The 18,795-nt window shown below is 36.5% G+C and overlaps 2 protein-coding genes across 6 annotated transcripts; one reads left to right on the top strand and one right to left on the bottom strand.

Moving 5' to 3' along the window:
* On the top strand, positions 7-10,061 carry LOC105173333. Of its 3 annotated transcripts, XM_020697663.1 has the most exons (16): positions 7-94; positions 200-1,912; positions 2,009-2,125; positions 2,235-2,417; positions 2,507-2,569; positions 2,718-2,789; positions 2,874-3,137; positions 3,324-3,443; positions 5,258-5,317; positions 6,165-6,205; positions 6,386-6,463; positions 6,537-6,621; positions 7,377-7,539; positions 8,764-8,985; positions 9,088-9,186; positions 9,284-10,061. In XM_020697663.1, exons 2-13 carry the CDS (start codon positions 434-436, stop codon positions 7,509-7,511), a joined length of 2,697 nt encoding a protein of 898 aa, XP_020553322.1. In that variant the 5' UTR covers positions 7-94; positions 200-433; the 3' UTR covers positions 7,512-7,539; positions 8,764-8,985; positions 9,088-9,186; positions 9,284-10,061. The 3 variants fall into 3 exon arrangements, with proteins under 3 accessions (XP_020553322.1, XP_020553321.1, XP_020553323.1); XM_020697662.1 differs by having other exon boundaries at positions 7-1,912; XM_020697664.1 differs by lacking the exons at positions 6,386-6,463; positions 6,537-6,621; positions 7,377-7,539; ... (1 more) ...; positions 9,088-9,186; positions 9,284-10,061 and adding an exon at positions 3,577-3,635 and having other exon boundaries at positions 7-1,912; positions 6,165-6,211.
* LOC105173304 (putative pre-16S rRNA nuclease) lies at positions 10,143-12,165 on the bottom strand. 3 transcript variants are annotated; one of them, XM_020697666.1, is made up of 6 exons: positions 11,796-12,165; positions 11,642-11,701; positions 11,393-11,505; positions 10,821-10,889; positions 10,607-10,658; positions 10,143-10,441 (listed from the first exon to the last, which is right to left on the bottom strand). In XM_020697666.1, exons 1-6 carry the CDS (start codon positions 12,048-12,050, stop codon positions 10,316-10,318), a joined length of 675 nt encoding a protein of 224 aa, XP_020553325.1. In that variant the 5' UTR covers positions 12,051-12,165; the 3' UTR covers positions 10,143-10,315. The 3 variants fall into 3 exon arrangements, with proteins under 3 accessions (XP_020553325.1, XP_011093299.1, XP_020553326.1); XM_011094997.2 differs by having other exon boundaries at positions 10,143-10,444; positions 11,796-12,148; XM_020697667.1 differs by lacking the exon at positions 11,642-11,701 and having other exon boundaries at positions 10,143-10,444; positions 11,796-12,153.

An 18,795-nucleotide genomic window follows, 5' to 3' on the forward strand; every position in this document is an offset into this window, starting at 1 on the left:
TAAAGGGGTTAATAATGGAAAATTACGAGGTGCTCCACGGAAAAGTAGGAAAGAAAGGAAAAAGCTGAAAAGCTCTGGCTCCAATAGTTCGGAGGTTGGTAGTTCTCAATCAAGATGCAGCAGAGTTTCTGCTGCCTCTGTTAATTCTCAAGATGTATCCTCCATGTCTGATTGGACTTCTGGAAACAATGTGGTTCAGATTGACAGGCCTGATGCAAATCCAAATTTTTGTAGTAATTTAAGTACAGACGATATCTCAGAACATGCGAACAATGGTTATTCTACTGAAACTGATGGACGTCTCTGCTTGAAACGCCATCTATACTTGGACAAGAGTGTGCATAGTGGTGCTGAAACTACTGGGCGTGATTCTCAGAACTCTGGATCGGATTCCGGTGCACCGATTGAGCCTGTTGTCGAGTATAATGACGAGATGTGCACTAGAGTAGTTGGATGCAGAAGTTATGTGACAGGTTATTCAGGAAAACATATTATTGGTGAACCGGAGGGAAAAACCTCTCTGGTTCAGGAGCAAGGTAGTCTTGGTGTCCTTAGAGTTGGGTCCATAAATTCGCCAGCATACGTTTCTTATGAGTGGCCCAACATAGCTCCAATTCATCTTTCAACCAGTACACATCTCCCTGCTGCCACTGACAGATTGCATCTTGATGTTGGTCACAATTTGCAGAATCGTTTCCACCATTCTTTTGTACAAACTTTACAAGTACGAAATTCTCCTATTGACAATGCATATAATGGAATTATATCTAGACATTTGCCAATGAGTTTAGACTGGCCTCCTGCAGTGCGTGGTGTTAATAGAATAGTTCCATCAGTTACTTGCAATTATGACTCTGAGTTTATCTCAAGGAGACAATCTTCTTTTCATCAAGGCATCACAGCTCAAAGTGTGCAATGTGGTGCTGCCACTTCTGAGGATGAAAAGACCATTTCCAGTGAACTGATGGACTTTCCTGATGTTGTAAATTCACAAGAAACAGTGGATGAGCATGATAAACACTGGATGTCTGAAGAAGAGTTAGAGACACATGCAGTTGGTGGGATGGATTATAGTCAGTACTTTGGTGGTGGTGTGATGTACTGGAATCCTTCTGATCATCCAGGGGCCAGTTTCTCTCGTCCTCCTTCTCTTTGTTCAGATGATAGCTCCTGGGCTTGGAGAGAAGCAGATATGAATAGGGCTGTTGATGATATGGTTGCCTTCTCCTCCTCTTATAGTACAAATGGTTTGACCTCTCCATCTGCTGCTTCTTTTTGCTCTCCATTTGATACTTTGGCTCAGGGTCCTCTTGGTTATGTTATGCCTGGAAGTGAAATTAGCAGCAAGGTTCTGCATTCTTCCTCAACAATGACTGATGTTGGTGCAGAGGAGAGTGTCTCAGGATCTATGCCCAATATTCCGGGTGATGGAGAAGTGAAGACTGTGGATTCACTTCCATACCCCATTTTGAGGCCAATAATCATCCCAAGTATGTCAAGAGAAAGATCAAGATCAGACTTCAAGCGTAGTTATGATCTTAAAAGCCCTTGTGTTCCTCCAAACAGACGCGAGCAGCCTCGGATTAAGAGGCCACCGTCACCTGTAGTGCTTTGTGTTCCACGTGCTCCTCGCCCACCTCCACCCTCTCCTGTTGGTGATTCAAGAAAACAAAGGGGTTTTCCTACTGTTCGATCTGGTAGCTCAAGCCCAAGGCACTGGGGTGTCAAAGGTTGGTTCCATGATGGTGTCAATTTTGAAGAAGCCTGCATACCCATGGAAGGGAATGAGGTAGTTTGGCCTTCTTGGAGGAACAAAAGCCTTTCAGCCCATCAGCTGACGCAGCCTTTAGTAGGAAGATTGCTTCAGGATCGGCTTATTGCAATTTCCCAGTTAGCTCGTGATCAGGAACATGTATGTCTTTGTCTCATACAGTATTCTTTCTTCTGCTGGCATTCCAGGTTAATGTTCACTCCATTTTTCACTTTCTCACTTGTCTTGATTCCTCAGCCAGATGTTACGTTTCCTCTGCAACCCCCTGAACCACAGAATTCTACCACTCGCAAGGCATCTCTGCAACTGATTCATGATATTCTGCATGATGAAATTGACTCTTTCTGCAAGCAGGTATAGGGTGCTGGATGACTAGCATGTATTGCGTTGGAATTTGAGCGGCTATTACTAGATGCTGTTTCTCACGAGTTACTGATTCACATAGTTATTTGCAATATTGAAGGTAGCTGCTGAGAACTTGATCAGGAAGCCTTACATTAACTGGGCTGTCAAGCGTGTTACACGGTCTCTCCAAGTCTTGTGGCCTCGCTCTAGAACAAATATTTTTGGTTCTAATGCAACTGGTTTGTCTCTGCCATCTAGCGATGTTGACCTCGTGGTTTGTCTTCCTCCTGTGAGGAATTTGGTGAGTAAATGTTTATCTTTGGGTGGTTTGTTCAATTTTCTTCAAGCGATAAACTATAGAAAGCAGACCTCATATGCAGTTTTTCTCAGGAACCTATTAAAGAAGCTGGTATCTTAGAGGGACGCAATGGCATTAAAGAAACTTGTCTTCAGGTAGGCAGGATGGTACAAAATTACGTTGGTTATAATAATACAGAAGCAAGCTTAATTTGATCATTTGTATAATATTATAATCCAACTTTTTGGATTTTCACTATATCTAAATTATTGAGTTAATTTCTTCTGGCTTTTCTTGTTGCAGCATGCTGCTAGATATCTTGCTAACCAGGAGTGGGTCAAAAGTGATTCTCTCAAGATTGTGGAAAATACAGCTGTACTGCCACCAACAAAGTTGTCTTTTCTTCTATTAATTTCAATCTGTGTCTCATGCTTTCCTCCTCATTTTCATTGCTTTTAGATACCTATCATAATGCTTGTCGTGGAAGTTCCTCTTGCTCTCATCTCTACAACTATGTCAAATGTTCAAACACCTAAGGAAGAAGCAGATCAGGTAGCTTCTGAAGATGGCAACCCTTTTCAGACTGATGCAGCTAGTTTGGAGGGCACTACTTCACCAAAGTGGAGTAAGATAAGGAATGGTGCTAATGATGGATTCAAATCAGTTCGTCTGGACATTAGTTTCAAGTCTCCTACGCACACTGGACTTCAGACGACTGGACTGGTAATTGTTTGTTGGGAAGTTTTTTTATGTTGAAATTGTCAAATAGTATTCTGCTGCTTGTACTTTTCTAGAACTTTTGGAGTCAGATTGTTTCAATTTGACTTAGCCTTCAATATGTTTTGCACTAGTGTCAAAGATGCATATTTGGTCATTTACTCATTCTGATACTGTTGGTTCTCTTTACAGGTTAAAGATCTTACTGAGCGGTTTCCATCTGTAACGCCTCTTGCTTTGGTGCTAAAACAGTTCTTGGCAGATCGTAGCCTAGACCAGTCCTATTCAGGTGGTTTAAGCTCATATTGTCTGGTAAGTTCCTGTTGTAAAATTGTTGTATCCTAGGTTTTTTTCCTTTACCCATTCAATGATAGCTATCTTAGTTCTTAGAATATTTCACATGTTTAGTTGTAACATACTTCACATGGTTAATGATTTTTTGAAGCTATTTGCTGCCTAGCCCTGGTGCCTCTTGGGTACTTGACTTTCTGGCACCCTTTGGCGGTATAACTTCTCGCTGGATTTGGGCACTCTTTTGCATGTTTTTTGTAGTGTATGTTGCGTTTGATTCTCTTAAATTTGAACCAAAAATTGGAAAACGCAGAAGCAAGGGTGGTGGTACCTTTGGCGTTTAATTGATATTAGGTAATAATTGTTGTTTTAGATACTTGTACCCCAATTCACTCTTTTGACAATTAAAAATGCCTTCTTTTGTACATCTTCAAGGTATCTCCACTAACCATTTTGCGTCAATCTCTCGTTCTGCTCACCAGAAACTTAAGATTCCCAAAATTTCCCGACTTGCCAGCATGGAAAGATGAGTAACAATGATGTGAAGTTGATCTTTCTCCTGCACTTCTGTTATTTGCTTCGTTGATTAGATAATTGAAGGATGCTTCTTATAGATTCTATCATATGTATACAATCTCTTCTGAGGACCTTAGATGGTTTCTGGAATTATTCAATTGATTTTCGCAGTCAAATTGGTTTGTGCCCAGCGTAACTGAAAAACCGGAGGTGTTTGTAGTTTTTGGGTGGAAAAAGAAAGAGTAGAAGTGGAGACAAAAGGTAGAGAGAATTGAAGAGAAGAAAAAACATCATTGATCATTCTCTCTAGATTCAACCTCAAGTTAGGTCTGTGATTTGCCCTTATGGTATATCTAGAGGCATATATTAAAGATGAAAGAGCTTTTCAATTGTTTAAGTTTTACCTTGACCAACCCCGAAATATGTTCTTCGGCAATCTGTCTCGTCTTTCTGCAAGCCAACCTGACTTTCTCATCAGTGCTATGCCCTATTTTAAGGTGGCTAATGCATAAATCCTGTCAGATGTTAGTAAATTTTAATCTGGTTGATCTACTATGGGCTTCTATTGAACTGGGGTTGTGCTGACTCTATTTTTGGTGGTTCAACTTATACTCTGACCTCTGTGTCTGTAAAGGATCAAGAACTTGCTGTGATACTCTAAAGAACTTTCAGGCTCAAAATTATTTCTGTTAATAAATTATCAGGTTATAAAGTGAAACACCTTTAGGTTCAAGGAGGAGCATGCTAGGAAAAAAAATGATGTAAATAGAGCAGGAAAAGATTCATAATAAGAGTAAATTCCCAAGAAGTATGCAACTCTGGCAGTCTCTGATTATTCTCTTGCCACCTGTAATTCTTAACCAATGTTTTATCATTTTGGGTAGTCATAAGCTAATTAGTGTACTACTGTACTTTTCTTATTTTGAGACATTACTGTAGCCATGTTCAAACTGATTGAACTTGTATTCTCAATTTTAATTTACAAGAATTTTTTAACGGTATTATTTTGACATATTAGCATATATATGTCTGTTGTTTATTCAAAATGGCCCTGGCCTGTCTTCTAGTACAAATGGCACACACAGGTGTCCTCATCCTTTTTTGCTGTTTGATTTCCTTGCATCTTAGCTTTCATTTGTGACATCAGCTGCATATACCCCTATAAGTCCTCGTTGACCTTTTCTGTTTACTATATGAATATGTGAAGTGCATTGAGAGCCACTTTTGCAAATTGCATCTCTCTAGAGTTCATGTTTCATGATACGTGTGTTTGCTCTTTATGCCATGCTGATCCTTTTCTGTTACTCTTCATTTGACAGATACTGTTAATTACACGTTTTCTGCAGCATGAGCATCATCATGGCCGACCTATCAATCAAGTATGATTGGCTAACATTTATGCGAAGAGTTCTGCTTTGTATTCTGATAAATGCATATTTGCTGTGGGTTTACATTTTTTTCTGGGCAGTGTTGCTCATTGGAGCATGAATAGAAGATCATATCTCAATCATGAAACATCTAACAACTGGATACTCTGATTTTGGTATTTGATTTATTCTTATTATTCAATGTTTTCGAATTCTTACTCAATACTAGTCGCAGCAGGATTTCTGCAGCATGTGTTTACAAAATGTGGATGGATAAACACAAACATAATATTGAAATTAACATCTCAATTTGTTTGAGGTATAAGGTAATGTGTCTTACAGTTGACCATAGACTCGTCATTAATCTAGCCACAGGATTAGATAAGGAAGGTAAGGGGAATGGCTTATAGCCTACTGTTCTCCCATAATAAAAGCAAGTCTGTACTTTGTTTTTTCATCTTTCTAGGTGTTTGCTTGGACCCTTTTTCTTACAGAAAAGAATTTGAGTTCCATTTTACATGCTATACTGGAACAGTAACAAAGAAGTGTTAAGGCCTATTGCTCCATAGTTTTCTATTTGTAAAACCCTAATGACAGCTATGTGAAGTTGGACCAATTTTATCTTTTTTCTGCTTGTATTGTTAATAATAAGTGCATCCAAACCCATACATGTACATGTTTGTGTTATGTGAAGTTTCATTGTTCTATTCTGTACTATTATCATACACATCTATCATGGAGCTATCAAGCCCCTATTACTCAGTTTTTATGTTAACAGAAAAACTTATCCTATAGTTTTTCTTAAAAGAAATCATATTTATGTCTGAATTTGATTTGTTTGATTAACATTATCTTGTAGAACTATGGAAGCCTTCTGATGGATTTTCTATATTTCTTTGGGTAAGTCAAAGCTTGTTAGAAAATATTTAAGAAGCATTTTCAATTTATTTTCGGAAGACTCAGTTCCAACCAGACAAATCTATTGTCAGCCATCTCCATTCAATTGTATTTTCATTTTTCCATACCCACTTTGTGATTGGAAAATATCTTAACTTCCATGTCGGTCCAAATTTGCTTCAGGAATGTCTTTGACCCACGACAGATGCGTATTTCAGTACAGGGAAGTGGATTATATTTAAACAGGGAACGTGGATGCAGGTACCAGAAGAGTCTGTCTTTGCTTGTTTTCATGAGCTACATTTGCTTTATTAACTAATTATCCTTTTTGCAGCATTGATCCACTTTACATTGACGATCCTCTATTTTTAACAAATAATGTTGGGAGAAATTGTTTCCGTATACATCAGTGTATCAAGGTCAGGGAGGCACTCTTAATTTGAGCATCCCCACTGCTTTAATATCTTTCCCTTTCAGTAAAAAGTTCATTGAAATTTTTCTCTGCCTGCTGGGGCTTTTTATATCCTCTATAAGAAATCCAGTACTTCAATAAACTTGAACACGAAACAGTGAACCCCTTAGTATTTTAATTTGAAACTAAGAGTTCCAATCTCCTGCTTTATTCAATATTTGTTTATGTATTACTATAATTTGACTAGAAGGTGAATGTATAGACTTTAGGTATGAACATATGCGCATTGTATTCCGTTATAATGAAATGACGTAGGGTTCCCGACACATCTATGATAGTCTGAACATTTTCTTGCAAGTTTGTAACATCAGTGTGTCAACCATATCTGTCATAACCTTCAGTCTTGGGTTTTACTTGTACAAGCTGTGGACGTGCTGTGATATCTGTTACCATGATGGCAACTTTACCCGGACGGAAGGAAACTATGATGACACAGAGGCGAAGCCCACCTGATGCTTTACCTTGTCTTCTTTTTTTCTTTTTTTCCCATGTTTAGAAAAGAAAATGTTTTCATTTCTATATGACTATTGTCCAGATGAGGAGAATCTATTGTTCATGCCCTGATGGTCCGTTTGGTCTTATGTTATTTTAGCTATGGCTTCTTCCAGAGGGGAAGAATCTATTTGCTCATGCTTTGTGGTTTCTTTGCTTTCCTTATTTTAGCCCATTGATTTAGGTTACTTATATACTTGCGTGATGCAGGCATTTGCTGATGCTTATGCGATGCTGGAGAATGAGCTCACATGCCTCCACAATGAGGAAAACCCGGATGTCCAACCTACCTGTCAACTGCTCCCAAAGTTAATTCCGAGCATTGGTCATTTGGTAGGGTCTTAATATTGCCGGAGTGATTAATCTTTCCAAGGTATTTCGGGAACCCTCTGGATTTTCTGAATTACCACTGTGATGGTTCTTCCTCCCTAGTGTCATAACCACATACTACCAGCAGAATACAACTGAACTCTTCCTACTGCTTCCAATAGTACCCCGGAACCTTCTCCAGCATATCACCTAGTGCTAGAATTACCAGAACCGCCTCTAAGAGCTGATACTGAAGTCAGCAATATCAAAACACTCACATATTGAAGATAGGATTAAAGACAGAAAACAATGTCACATCCATCCAAAAGAAAAACAAATAGGTAAAGACCAGTGTGCAAAATCTCCAGAAACATACAATATGGCATTGGTTTTATGCTCTCACAACCCTCTTCTTCAAAAAATGAAATCTGGTTTTTCTTTAGACGAACAGAATAGGTGATGAATTAATAAATTGTAGTCCAGTTCACATTTTAATTTGATTCTGAACCTAATGAACCAAACCAGTAACTGAAATTTTAAACGTAACACAAGATGTCTGGAGCGTAAACAGGTAAGTGGTTATTTAGCTACATACTCGATCATAGACACTCGATCATAAACACAAAGATAGATCTGTGTTTCAGCACATAATTATGTGTCAGTTTATACCAAGTTTACATAGCTAAAGTGATTTTCTGGATGCTGAAATATTTATTACTGATATATGAGTCTTGAAAAGTTTAATGGGCTAACTGAGAAAGTTGCTGAAGCTGTTCAAAGGGGTTTTCTTTTATTTGGAGTCAAATGTGGGATTTATATGTAGAGAATCCGAAAGTGGTAAGATGGGTTCAAGAAAAGAGAAAAGAAAATTGTCAACTGGGTGCTGAGCAATTTGTCCTTAGGCCAAGGGCTAATGTCCAGTCTGACTTACACTTGGTTATTTGGTATTTGTTTCCATGTTGTAACGTAAGATATTATCCTTGTGTCGTGTGTTCTCTGTCCAATTACAAGCACACTGTATCAACTATGATGATTATCTAATCAATACATGCAAGCAATGGAACAACTACAAGATGTCGACTTTGGAGACTCTTTGTATCAACGTGAAGAAAGTTTAGCCCTTTGAAAATTATATCGATAAGAAATAATATCTTCAGCACATCTGTTTGAAATGTGAAGACGTTTGGCTGTAAAGATAAGACTTCAAGGATGAACAGATTAGAGCTGATTGGTGTGCAACGATAATATGAACAGTATCTAGCTTCTCATTCCTGGCATTTACCTTCAGGACTTGTATGCTTCTGCTTCACGTTGATTGCTCAACGCATTGGGGAAGATTGCCTCCGGCTGAATTGAAAGCTAGTTGATGCGAAGAAACTTCCATTGGTTTTTGCTCATCAGGCTTGGGAATCCTAGTGTTCAAAGAATTGGTAATTGAGGTGCCCAATGATATGCAGTATCCTAGCTCACTTTTCACTGTCCAAAGCCAGCTTGAGGAGCAACATATGCAGTAATTTCCCTCATATACCTTGTGTACTTGTAATATTCACAATCCATTTTATGCTTTTGCAAGATTCAGAAGTATTTATCTTCCACTCGCATCTTGGTACAGTTTGTGGTGTCATCAATTGGCAGACGTAGAAGCGGCATATTCAGATCTGAGGAACTCGTGGTCCTTTTTGCTATTGCAACTGATCCTCTCTAGATAAAGGTAAATGAATTTGCAATTTCTGGCACATCCACAATACGACTTTGGTTATATATGCTAATTTCATGCATCTACACGCTCTTGCTCTGGTTCTCTGCAGACAGGTGCTTCAGTAGGCATGCACTTGAAACATCATGCTCTCCAAGAAGACGGCCATGGAAATTCTAGGATTCTACTAGAAATACATGGTGACTGATTCTGATGCTTCAACACCACAGGGCCACAAATTATGTTTTTAACAGGGGGAAAGAAAGACCGCGAATATTTATAGTTTGAAACATGTGGAAAATTGAGTTGAGCTTATTGGAAGATCAGAGTCCAGTTTCTTTATATGGATTTACAAGTGTAAAGCTGGACTTGCACTGAGATCTCCCTCCCAAGATTGGGGGTCCTGTGTAGGCCGTAACCACTCCATTTTGAGAGAGACTGCAACAACAGAAGTCTCCGATTTTGAGAGAGACTGCAACAACAGAAGTCTCCGAATATGAATGGAGATGCACGCATGGAACACAACTTATTTGACGGTCGGAAGCCGTGTGTTCTTCTGAGCTTTACAAAATCCCTTCCAAGATAATTGCTACCTCTGTATCTCAGTTTTCAATAGGAAATTGAAGGTTGAAAATACAACATAGCTCTACTTCAGACTGAGAAACACGAAGCCTACAGTGCAAGTTGAAGTGACAATTCTGAGAGCTTGAACAGGGGAAAAGATCATGGCAAATTACTGCAAAAAAGTATAAGAAAACTGCTTATTGTTTAAAGCACAAGAACTTAAGTTGTAAATTTGTAACTAAACTTTTCTGTCTGTCGTTATGCATCTTCACATTCTATGTATTGATGTCTAGATATGCACATTTAAAATGAAAAAAAAAAAAAAACACGCATGATAAAAACCTAGCATTACAATTGAAATTACATAAAAAAATTTCATGCGTCAGCATGTGCCGGGACTTGATTGATATGCACATTGAAGGATCTCCAGTACGATAAGAACAGATTCAAGAGTCTCCCCTGATAACTAGCTCAACTCCTATAGCTTATCCCTTGGCCTATAGCTTATCCTCCTTGCAGTTCCCCTGGGAAAAAGCTGATATCCTTTTTGCTGACAAAAGCTTGTAACTTACCAACCTTGTTAATCATCTGGGAAAAAGTCGACATCCTTGGGTGGACCTTGCCGGAGCTTGTTCTGGAGTTCCACCTGCTTGGGTATAACAAGTTCTATTCCATTCCCCGAATATGAAAAATATCTTTCAAGCACCTTCTGCAATCATACATAACATTGCATCTCAGTCTGGTGACTGACAATACCACCATGTTTTATCTTACTACGGTGACACCAAGGAGTTCTTTAACTCAACAGGTAGTTAAGCATGAATATGAAAGAAAAAATAGTTCAGGTATAACAATGTTGCTTATTGCTCACCACAGCAGCATAAGCGTCAATCCTCCCTTCACGAGCAGATCTACTGAGGCCCCTGAACATTCAAAACAAAATATATGATGCTCTACCTTAGACTTCATCCACACATTTCAACGAAATGCTATAAAACAATATAGCATTCTAGTTGAGGAGATGCGCTGGGATTGGACAATCGACATTGGTTGTTAATTAGAGATGGATCAGAAGAGATGTTTACTTGGCTATCATATGGTCCAGAGCCTCGGCAGATGTTCCATGCTCATCCTGCAGGTATACTCTCCACCCCCTGATGCAGAATCAAGATCCATGATAACTATGACATTGTTCTAAGACCATGATAAGATAACCAAGAATTAGAGCCACTCGAACTACAGAAATGAAAAACAGATTAACAGAGCAATAAAGCTTATAAGAAATCACATTCACATCTCTGTATGGGAGAAAATAAACAAAAGCATATAATTGAATTGAACTCTGGCATAATCTATTATTAACATGTAAGTATTAGTCAGAATACTTGATTATTGGTCGAGTGCTATTTTAGATATCAACTTCATGTGAGTATAGGAACTTTCTTGACTTTTTTTTATTGGAAATTCATAGCTCGTACACGCCAGCATTTCCCTATAAACAACCTCTGGGAAAGAAGAGATCTCTACATTCTAGGAAACAGATTATAAAGCTATCCTTTAGATTGAGTTGTTCGTCTGTCTAGTTATTGTTGTGCTTATGTTGGTTTTCGTTCAACTATTTTAACCTCACGAGATCAACAAGTAGCAGGAAATGTACCTCTCTGCAGCTCGAACTGCAAGCCTCCCAGCCACGCTACGGACTTTATTCGATTGCTCTGTCTCATTCCCTTGACCAGACTTTGGAAGCCCAATTATAAATTCATCAACTTCCTAACAATCCATACAGATTCATCATCTTGCAAAATATTCAATCCACCCCATATAAAGCTAATATCAAGAAAATAAACTCTGAAAAATCCCACATAAAAAAAAAGGACAATGAAAGCAAATTCCTTTCTTCTCAAACCTGCTTTTCAGCAATATCAAGAAGTCTAAGCTCAAGCTTCTGCCCTCTTAATTCAAGAACCTAGCAACAATACCACAAAAACCCATCTCATCTATTCATACATAAACGTACGACACATACACACATAAAATGATTTTGTACGCGTCAGGAGTACCGTTAAAGGGCGAATGGAGAAGCCTTTGCTAAGGGCAACGCCGGTGCGGGACAATCCCAAGTCTACCCCTAGACTGAAGCCGCCCCGCCAAGACGGATCGCGCTTCCGGCGAAGGGCATTTGGGGGAATTTGCTCCTCCCATGGCAATGAAACTGATGCTGCAGCCCTTGGAAACAATTGGGTTCTTCTAGGTAAAGAAACTGAAATTCCTCTTTGAATTTGAAGAGGGTTTAGAGTTGCGAACTGAACTGCCATTTATTCTTTCTTTATTTCCTTTTCCCCACTTCTTTCCGCCAGTGGAGCGTTGGTGTAGTTCATGATGTGGAGTGTATTCAAGAAAGGTAAAATCCACTTTACCCCCTCTATTCTAGTTTTTTCTCACTTTCTTCCCTTTTTTTTCTTTAGTTACATTACTTAAGCCCCCGTACACTCTTATAAATTCTTCCATTGCACCCTATCTCAAAACAATAATCGTGTAAAAGCTAGCAATTTAGTTCAATTAATTTTATAAAATAAAATACTTATTATGAAAGGATAATTGAATAAATTACAATGACCTCTCCTAAATTTTGGTATAGTTATAAATATTTTTCGTTATTTGAAAAATTACAAACACATCCCTAATATTTGATGAAATTATGTAATTATTGGATGGAAATATGAGGTGGATTAAAAAGTTTGAAAAATTATCCATTTTGTTGATAAAAAAATTAGAAAATTTTAAAAATAAATCAAATGATAATTTTTAGTTTAGAGGAGCATTTTGGTCAGTTTACCACAAAAAAATGGATGAAAACTTAACAAAGACTAGCAGAATGGGTTAATTGTTATACGATTGAATCAAGGAGCTATTAGTAATTTTTCAAATAATAAAAAGTATTCGTAATTATGTCAATTTCAAGAGAGGTATTTGTAATTTATCCTATTATAAATTACAAATTCTTTCTTCATAGGCTTTCTATGTTATTAATTAAGAATTTTAACTTAAAATATAACTATTTAAATAATTTTAAAAAATCAGATCAGGTTGTTTGGTGTTTTTTTTCCTTTTCTATAGTGAGAAAATTAGGTGGAAATAAATTCATTATAGCAATTTCTATTAAATAAACCTAACCGCTGTGAGGGTTTTTTTTTTCAATAGTTTGTTGAGATTGTGCTCAACTTATTCTTCATAACCCTACCAATATGATAGAAGTTGAGTTTAGGAAAAATCAAATATATTATTATAAGTTAATCACTGTAATCCCATAATAACAAATTTTACATCCTCACCGCAACTCTATTAACACACTAGAAATTAAATCCCGTCTCCACTAGCGCATAAAATTAATCCAATCTCCACAAGTTCAAATATTTTAAGTCACCACAATATCATGGCGTACTCTTTTATTTCGTAATGTAATATTTTTTCGTCTGAGTGGCACATTTTACACTCAACTTTCGACTAGTCTTTCAACATTGCAAGTCCCAATGATGACCCGTCATGTGTATTGGATATTTGAAGTTCACTAACACGACATCTGAACATCAACTGGTGCATCACCTTGTGCCCGTCCACTCGTCTATTCACAATGACCATGTTAGTCGAGGCTCATAGCTTCCCCACCCTTGCTTGTTTACGTGTCCATCCTCAACTAGCTAGTTTGCCAGCTATACATCTAGCCCATATTCTTGAGTTCTTCTGACACATCTCTCAATGGCGAGGAGCATCCTTGCTCTATCTTAGCGATGTAGGCTAATCCTATATCCAAAATTCCCATCTCATGCCCAACGTTAACCGAGTGCATCATCGGCCCATGTCGTCACCATGACCATCTTTCATTCTTCACCTAGCTAGGGCTAAACCATAACTCCGAAGCTCATTCAGTATGCCAACCTTTCATGCTAAACCATAAGCCCACATGGCATGTCCAACATGCCTTCTTGCTTGTCGGCATGATTTCCCAACTAGCTCATAGCGCGACGTTTCCACATGACCACATATCTTAGCCAACAAAACCTTGCGAACTCCTAGACCTAATAGCCCATGCCACGAGTTAGTTCACGAGGCATTGGAGTTCTTGCCTCACTCAATCAGCTTAGAGGTGTTGCCCTATAATTCCCACAGTATGTGGGGCAACGTTGCATCAACACATAGGCTCTTGGCCTAAATATGGGTCCGTACCATCACCTTTCCGTCCAGGGATTCCAAATACTCATTTGAGATATCTCAAACCAGCCCTTGGAGACCCCCACTGCTCCCAAAAGTTTGCTCACTTAATGCCAAACTGCACGGGTAGGGTTTCCATGCATACCCCCTTAATAATAAGCTTAATAAACTTTTTTCTTATTCCAACAATAGATATTAAATGGTCAAGGGATGCATTTTTTCCCATCTTTCTCGTCTAACCTCCAAATCACCTGTTGCTCGAAACGATGCATTGCTTACGAATTCTATATCATCTCTGCAGAATCTTAGCCCCATCAAATCATCCACTGGTAGGAAATTGCCCTCACAATACTTTGAAATTACTACACTACTATGACACTGGCAATCATAAAAAATCATTGTCGTTTTCTAACCAAATGGAACCGTCTTACTCAGAAACTTGGTGATGTTCCTAACACTGAAGGGAGTGGATCGGCCTGGGAACAAGCAACAAAAGTGTGGGAATGAAATTAATAATGAGAAAGTAGGTATAATTAAAATTTGATCCTACGACCAAAGGGTGAACCCTTGGTGGTTCTCGGACATTCAACGTAGTATGAGGTTTAAAATAGAAAATAAGAATTCTTTGCATACCAGGCTATAGATAAACGAATGAAAGATGTCGCGTTATGTAAATGAAAATTAACTCTTTCATTGCATTTTAACCGACAAAGCGTATCCGACCAGTTTACCTTAGACTCCATAGGATAAGTCCTCTAGAGATGATCCACATCACACCAAAAGGAGAATGATCTTGATCTCCTTTCTAGAGGAAATCAAGATCAATTTGGACGAAGGTGATAAAAAATGAATCACACTATGAATTAATGTATATTCTTTTATTACAATTCTCTACAACTCTTCACTTGATACTAAATCAAAGAGAGCTAGAGAATTATTGGGATAGAGAGAGATAGGGGCCGACAAATTTTGTTAGGTAGGGTTAGAGATATGTTGTGTTTTCTTCTATGTGATATATTTCACATTATATATGGTCTGTATAGGAGATTAAATATATGTCTAGATTCATTCGACTCAATCTTATTAGGCAAGTCCCTCTCCACATGGTATGATCCAATCACACCATATACACTCAAATTGCACTTTTCAAAATCGCAACTTTGTCAATTTTAGTTTCCAACAATGAAAGTCAACCTTATAGCCAATGGGTCTTTATTTAGTGCATCAAAATTTCATTTTAATTAAATTAGAATAAACCCAAGGCCCAGTGCTTAGTGCAAATCTCTATATGATACTCGATGTTCAATTTTGAGATTCTTGATTTGGAACGTTTCAGATCGAATTCTCATCAATTGATTTCATAACCACTATCCAATGTGCAATCCAACTACATGGATTGTCTAAATGGTCTGTGGGCTTTGTTTTGATATTAATAGATTTCAACATAATTAAATGTGACATCCATAAAATTTTATAGATAACTGAGAGACTAATTGATATTTGTTTAGAAATTCAAATCTAATTATAAATAAATTATAAGTTGAGATTCAAATATATTAAAACTTGAATGATATACATTGAACTTCATTATAATATTTGGAAGCAAATTATATTAATTAAAAAAATAGGTAGGACGTAAATTGGTATTTTAAAAAAAATTAAATAAAATAAAAATAAATAAATAATAATAATAAAATATATCTATGTATATATATATATATAGAGAGAGAGAGAAAGAGAATATAGCAGGTGGTGGGCCATCACCTCCACCGCCTCATCCCTTTATTTTGAAACATGAACTTTGCATACACACACACACCACAAATTACAAAAGCACACATTTTCACACATTCACGGACATAAACAGGTATGTGAAATTTATAATTTTAATTTATATAATTATTTTATTTAATTAGTTTATTTACTAAATGTAATTTATGTTGATAGACGTAATATTTAATTGAAAAATTTTATGAGTTTGACCATTTAAATTAGTGTGTAATTAAATAGCACATTTGACTTAAGAATATTGTAGTTGGTTAATTAAATTATAAAGTTAGCTAGATTTAATTATTACTATAGTTAATTTACTCAATTTTATCGGGCCTATTGACTAAATAATAAAATTCTATAGTAACAAGGAATTGATAGAAATTCATAGAAATATTCGAAAACTATATTTAAGAAATATTTAAAAATTATATCTGAGAAATATTATGATTATTAAAAAGAAAATGAGTTTCTCATGATAATTCAATTTAGGAATGTTATTAAGAACGATAGTTATAAAGATAAGAGGGGTGTGATTAAATGAATTCTTAGGAGTTATTTTGATAAATTAAATATATACCTTGGAAGCTTAAGAAGGTTTGTTATTTAAAAGAAAATGGAATGAAGGGTTGGTTTTCGATATTATAGAATATTAAAGATTTGTGAAAAATATATGAATATTATATAATATTTTATTTAAAATTTAAGATATTTATAATTTATTAGTTATATATATATATTGTAATTTACTATAGAACACGAGAACAAAGAACATGGTTGAATTGATTTTTCTATTAATGTAACCATTTGGAATTTCAGGTAAGTATAATTAATTGCATCTATATATATATATATCAACGTGTCTACATGGGATTTGCTTAGGAACTGTTGCGTGTTTAGTTGAATTATATGGTTGTTTGGAAAATGATCGTTATTGGTTGTGCCTATGGTTGAGTATACTACATATATATGTACGGTGATTAATTATGAGAAACCTCTATTTTGTTGTTGAATAAAAATGAATGATGGAGTTGTTATAAATCATTGCGACACGTTTCTATTAGATGATTGATTGGAGTCAAATTGTGAAGTTGTCAATGGACAGATGATACATTAAGATGAGTATCGAACAGAGTTGAATTATGAAGTTGATAAAACGTGAATGATTTATTGAGATAAAAAGATGGCTTACTTAACCTGGACATATTTAATGGTTTACGAAGATGTCATGTGCTTGATGAAGAGTTGTGTGCTATCATGATGATGTGATATATGATATGAGGAAAATGAATACATAGCCAGGTACCATGGAGCAAAGGGTACCGGGGTATTTCGGATAAACAGGAAATATCCTGTGCTGTTAGCTACCCTTTGGAGTAGTGTGGGGGTGCCAGGTTTGGTGTGATATCCTATACTGGGATTACACACACTTGGCTAGTATGGGGATATCACATACGATGGGTACTCTATGCTGATGATTGTGTAATATTGATTGAGATGATGAGAGCCGGCAAAATCTTTGAATATGATTCAGTTAGGTTAAGCGGGGCCAAAAGAAAATAATTAATAATTAAGAGAATTAAACTTTAATGACGTATGAATCATGTTGTACATGGTGTTTGTTTCTGATATTGGTTTCGCTTGATTATTGAAATTATTACTTCGTGATTTCATGATATTGTGTGATAAGTATCAATTGGTTGGTATTATTGAAATTGAAATTTCGTTATTCTTAAAAGAATACTGGTTGATTGTGATCATGAAATGGAATTCGGTTTATGTTATACGTGCCTATATGTGAATGTATATATATATATATGCTAATTAGCTAATACTTACTGAGTTAAGAACTCATCAATTTACCAATTTTTTTTCAAGAGATAGATCATAAGCCAGTTGCCAGCCGTATAGGTGGGTCAGCAGTGTCATCTTAAGTCGGGAGCTCTAGCTATATAGATATAACAATATTATACCAAAAATTTAATGTAATATCTTATTCGTTTGAAGTTTATATAAATATTGATGAAAGATGAGTTATCTTATTGGGATAAATATGAGTTTGTTAGGGTAATTATTGTGATTACGGAGGGCATGTCACATTAAATGAGTACAAAAATGATAAAGCCAATAATAAATAATTATTCATTGGATAATATTATATTACATCGAGTTTGTCAAGTAGAGGAATAATCGCATTTTTTATCCCCATATAATAGGTTCATTTTCAATATAGTCCTGTATACTACACATTTCTCACTTTGTGTCCCATAGATTAAAAAAAATTCTCATTATTAGTCCCAAGTGATTTTTCGATCCAAATTTTAACAAAAAAGTCACGTGAAGTAAGGATGGTCGTCAAGAAGGCTGATTCTTTTGGGGAAACATTACGCGTGAGCATCACATGCATACTATGGTTGACTTGAAGAAACGAGATTTCATTTTTGTTTCCCTAATCTACCAAAAATCCCACAAACCTAGAACCAAAAATTCTTCCTATCCAAAATAAATCTGAAATCAAAATAATTTAAGCAATAATCGCAGTGTACTTGACTCTAATCTGCTAACCCCATCCAATACACTCAACCCCAATAACTAATATAGAAAATTATCCAAGACATCCGTAATACATAAAACAATAATTTCACTCTCGAATGCACCTTGAAGCTTTTCCATTTCTTCTTCCATGTTCTTCACTTTGCTTTGCAACCCAAGTATAACAACACTAGATCTTCTACACATTAATGGATCTTGCCAAACAAAAAATCACACCCACGCGCAACTTCTCCACAATTGTAAAATCTTATACTTGGATTATTGTTTATCCACGAAGTCCTCAAATATCCCTTGCCTCCAATAACGTGGGTTCTTCATTCACATAATTTCTTCTACACTTGGTTGATATGGGTCCCTTTGCAGTTTTTAAAATTAATTTTTTGAGTGTAAAAATGTTCGTTTGAGCCTTAGTTTCCATTTTCCCCTAATAAAGCCATTTTTTTCCCACCAAAATCTAGTTTCATGTCCAGGCCACATGAGTTTTTCATCCAATTTTTAATGGGATAGTCACGTGAAACTAACATTGAG

Source organism: Sesamum indicum, linkage group LG11 (assembly GCF_000512975.1).
Source record: "Sesamum indicum cultivar Zhongzhi No. 13 linkage group LG11, S_indicum_v1.0, whole genome shotgun sequence".
Classification (NCBI taxonomy): Eukaryota; Viridiplantae; Streptophyta; class Magnoliopsida; order Lamiales; family Pedaliaceae; genus Sesamum; species Sesamum indicum.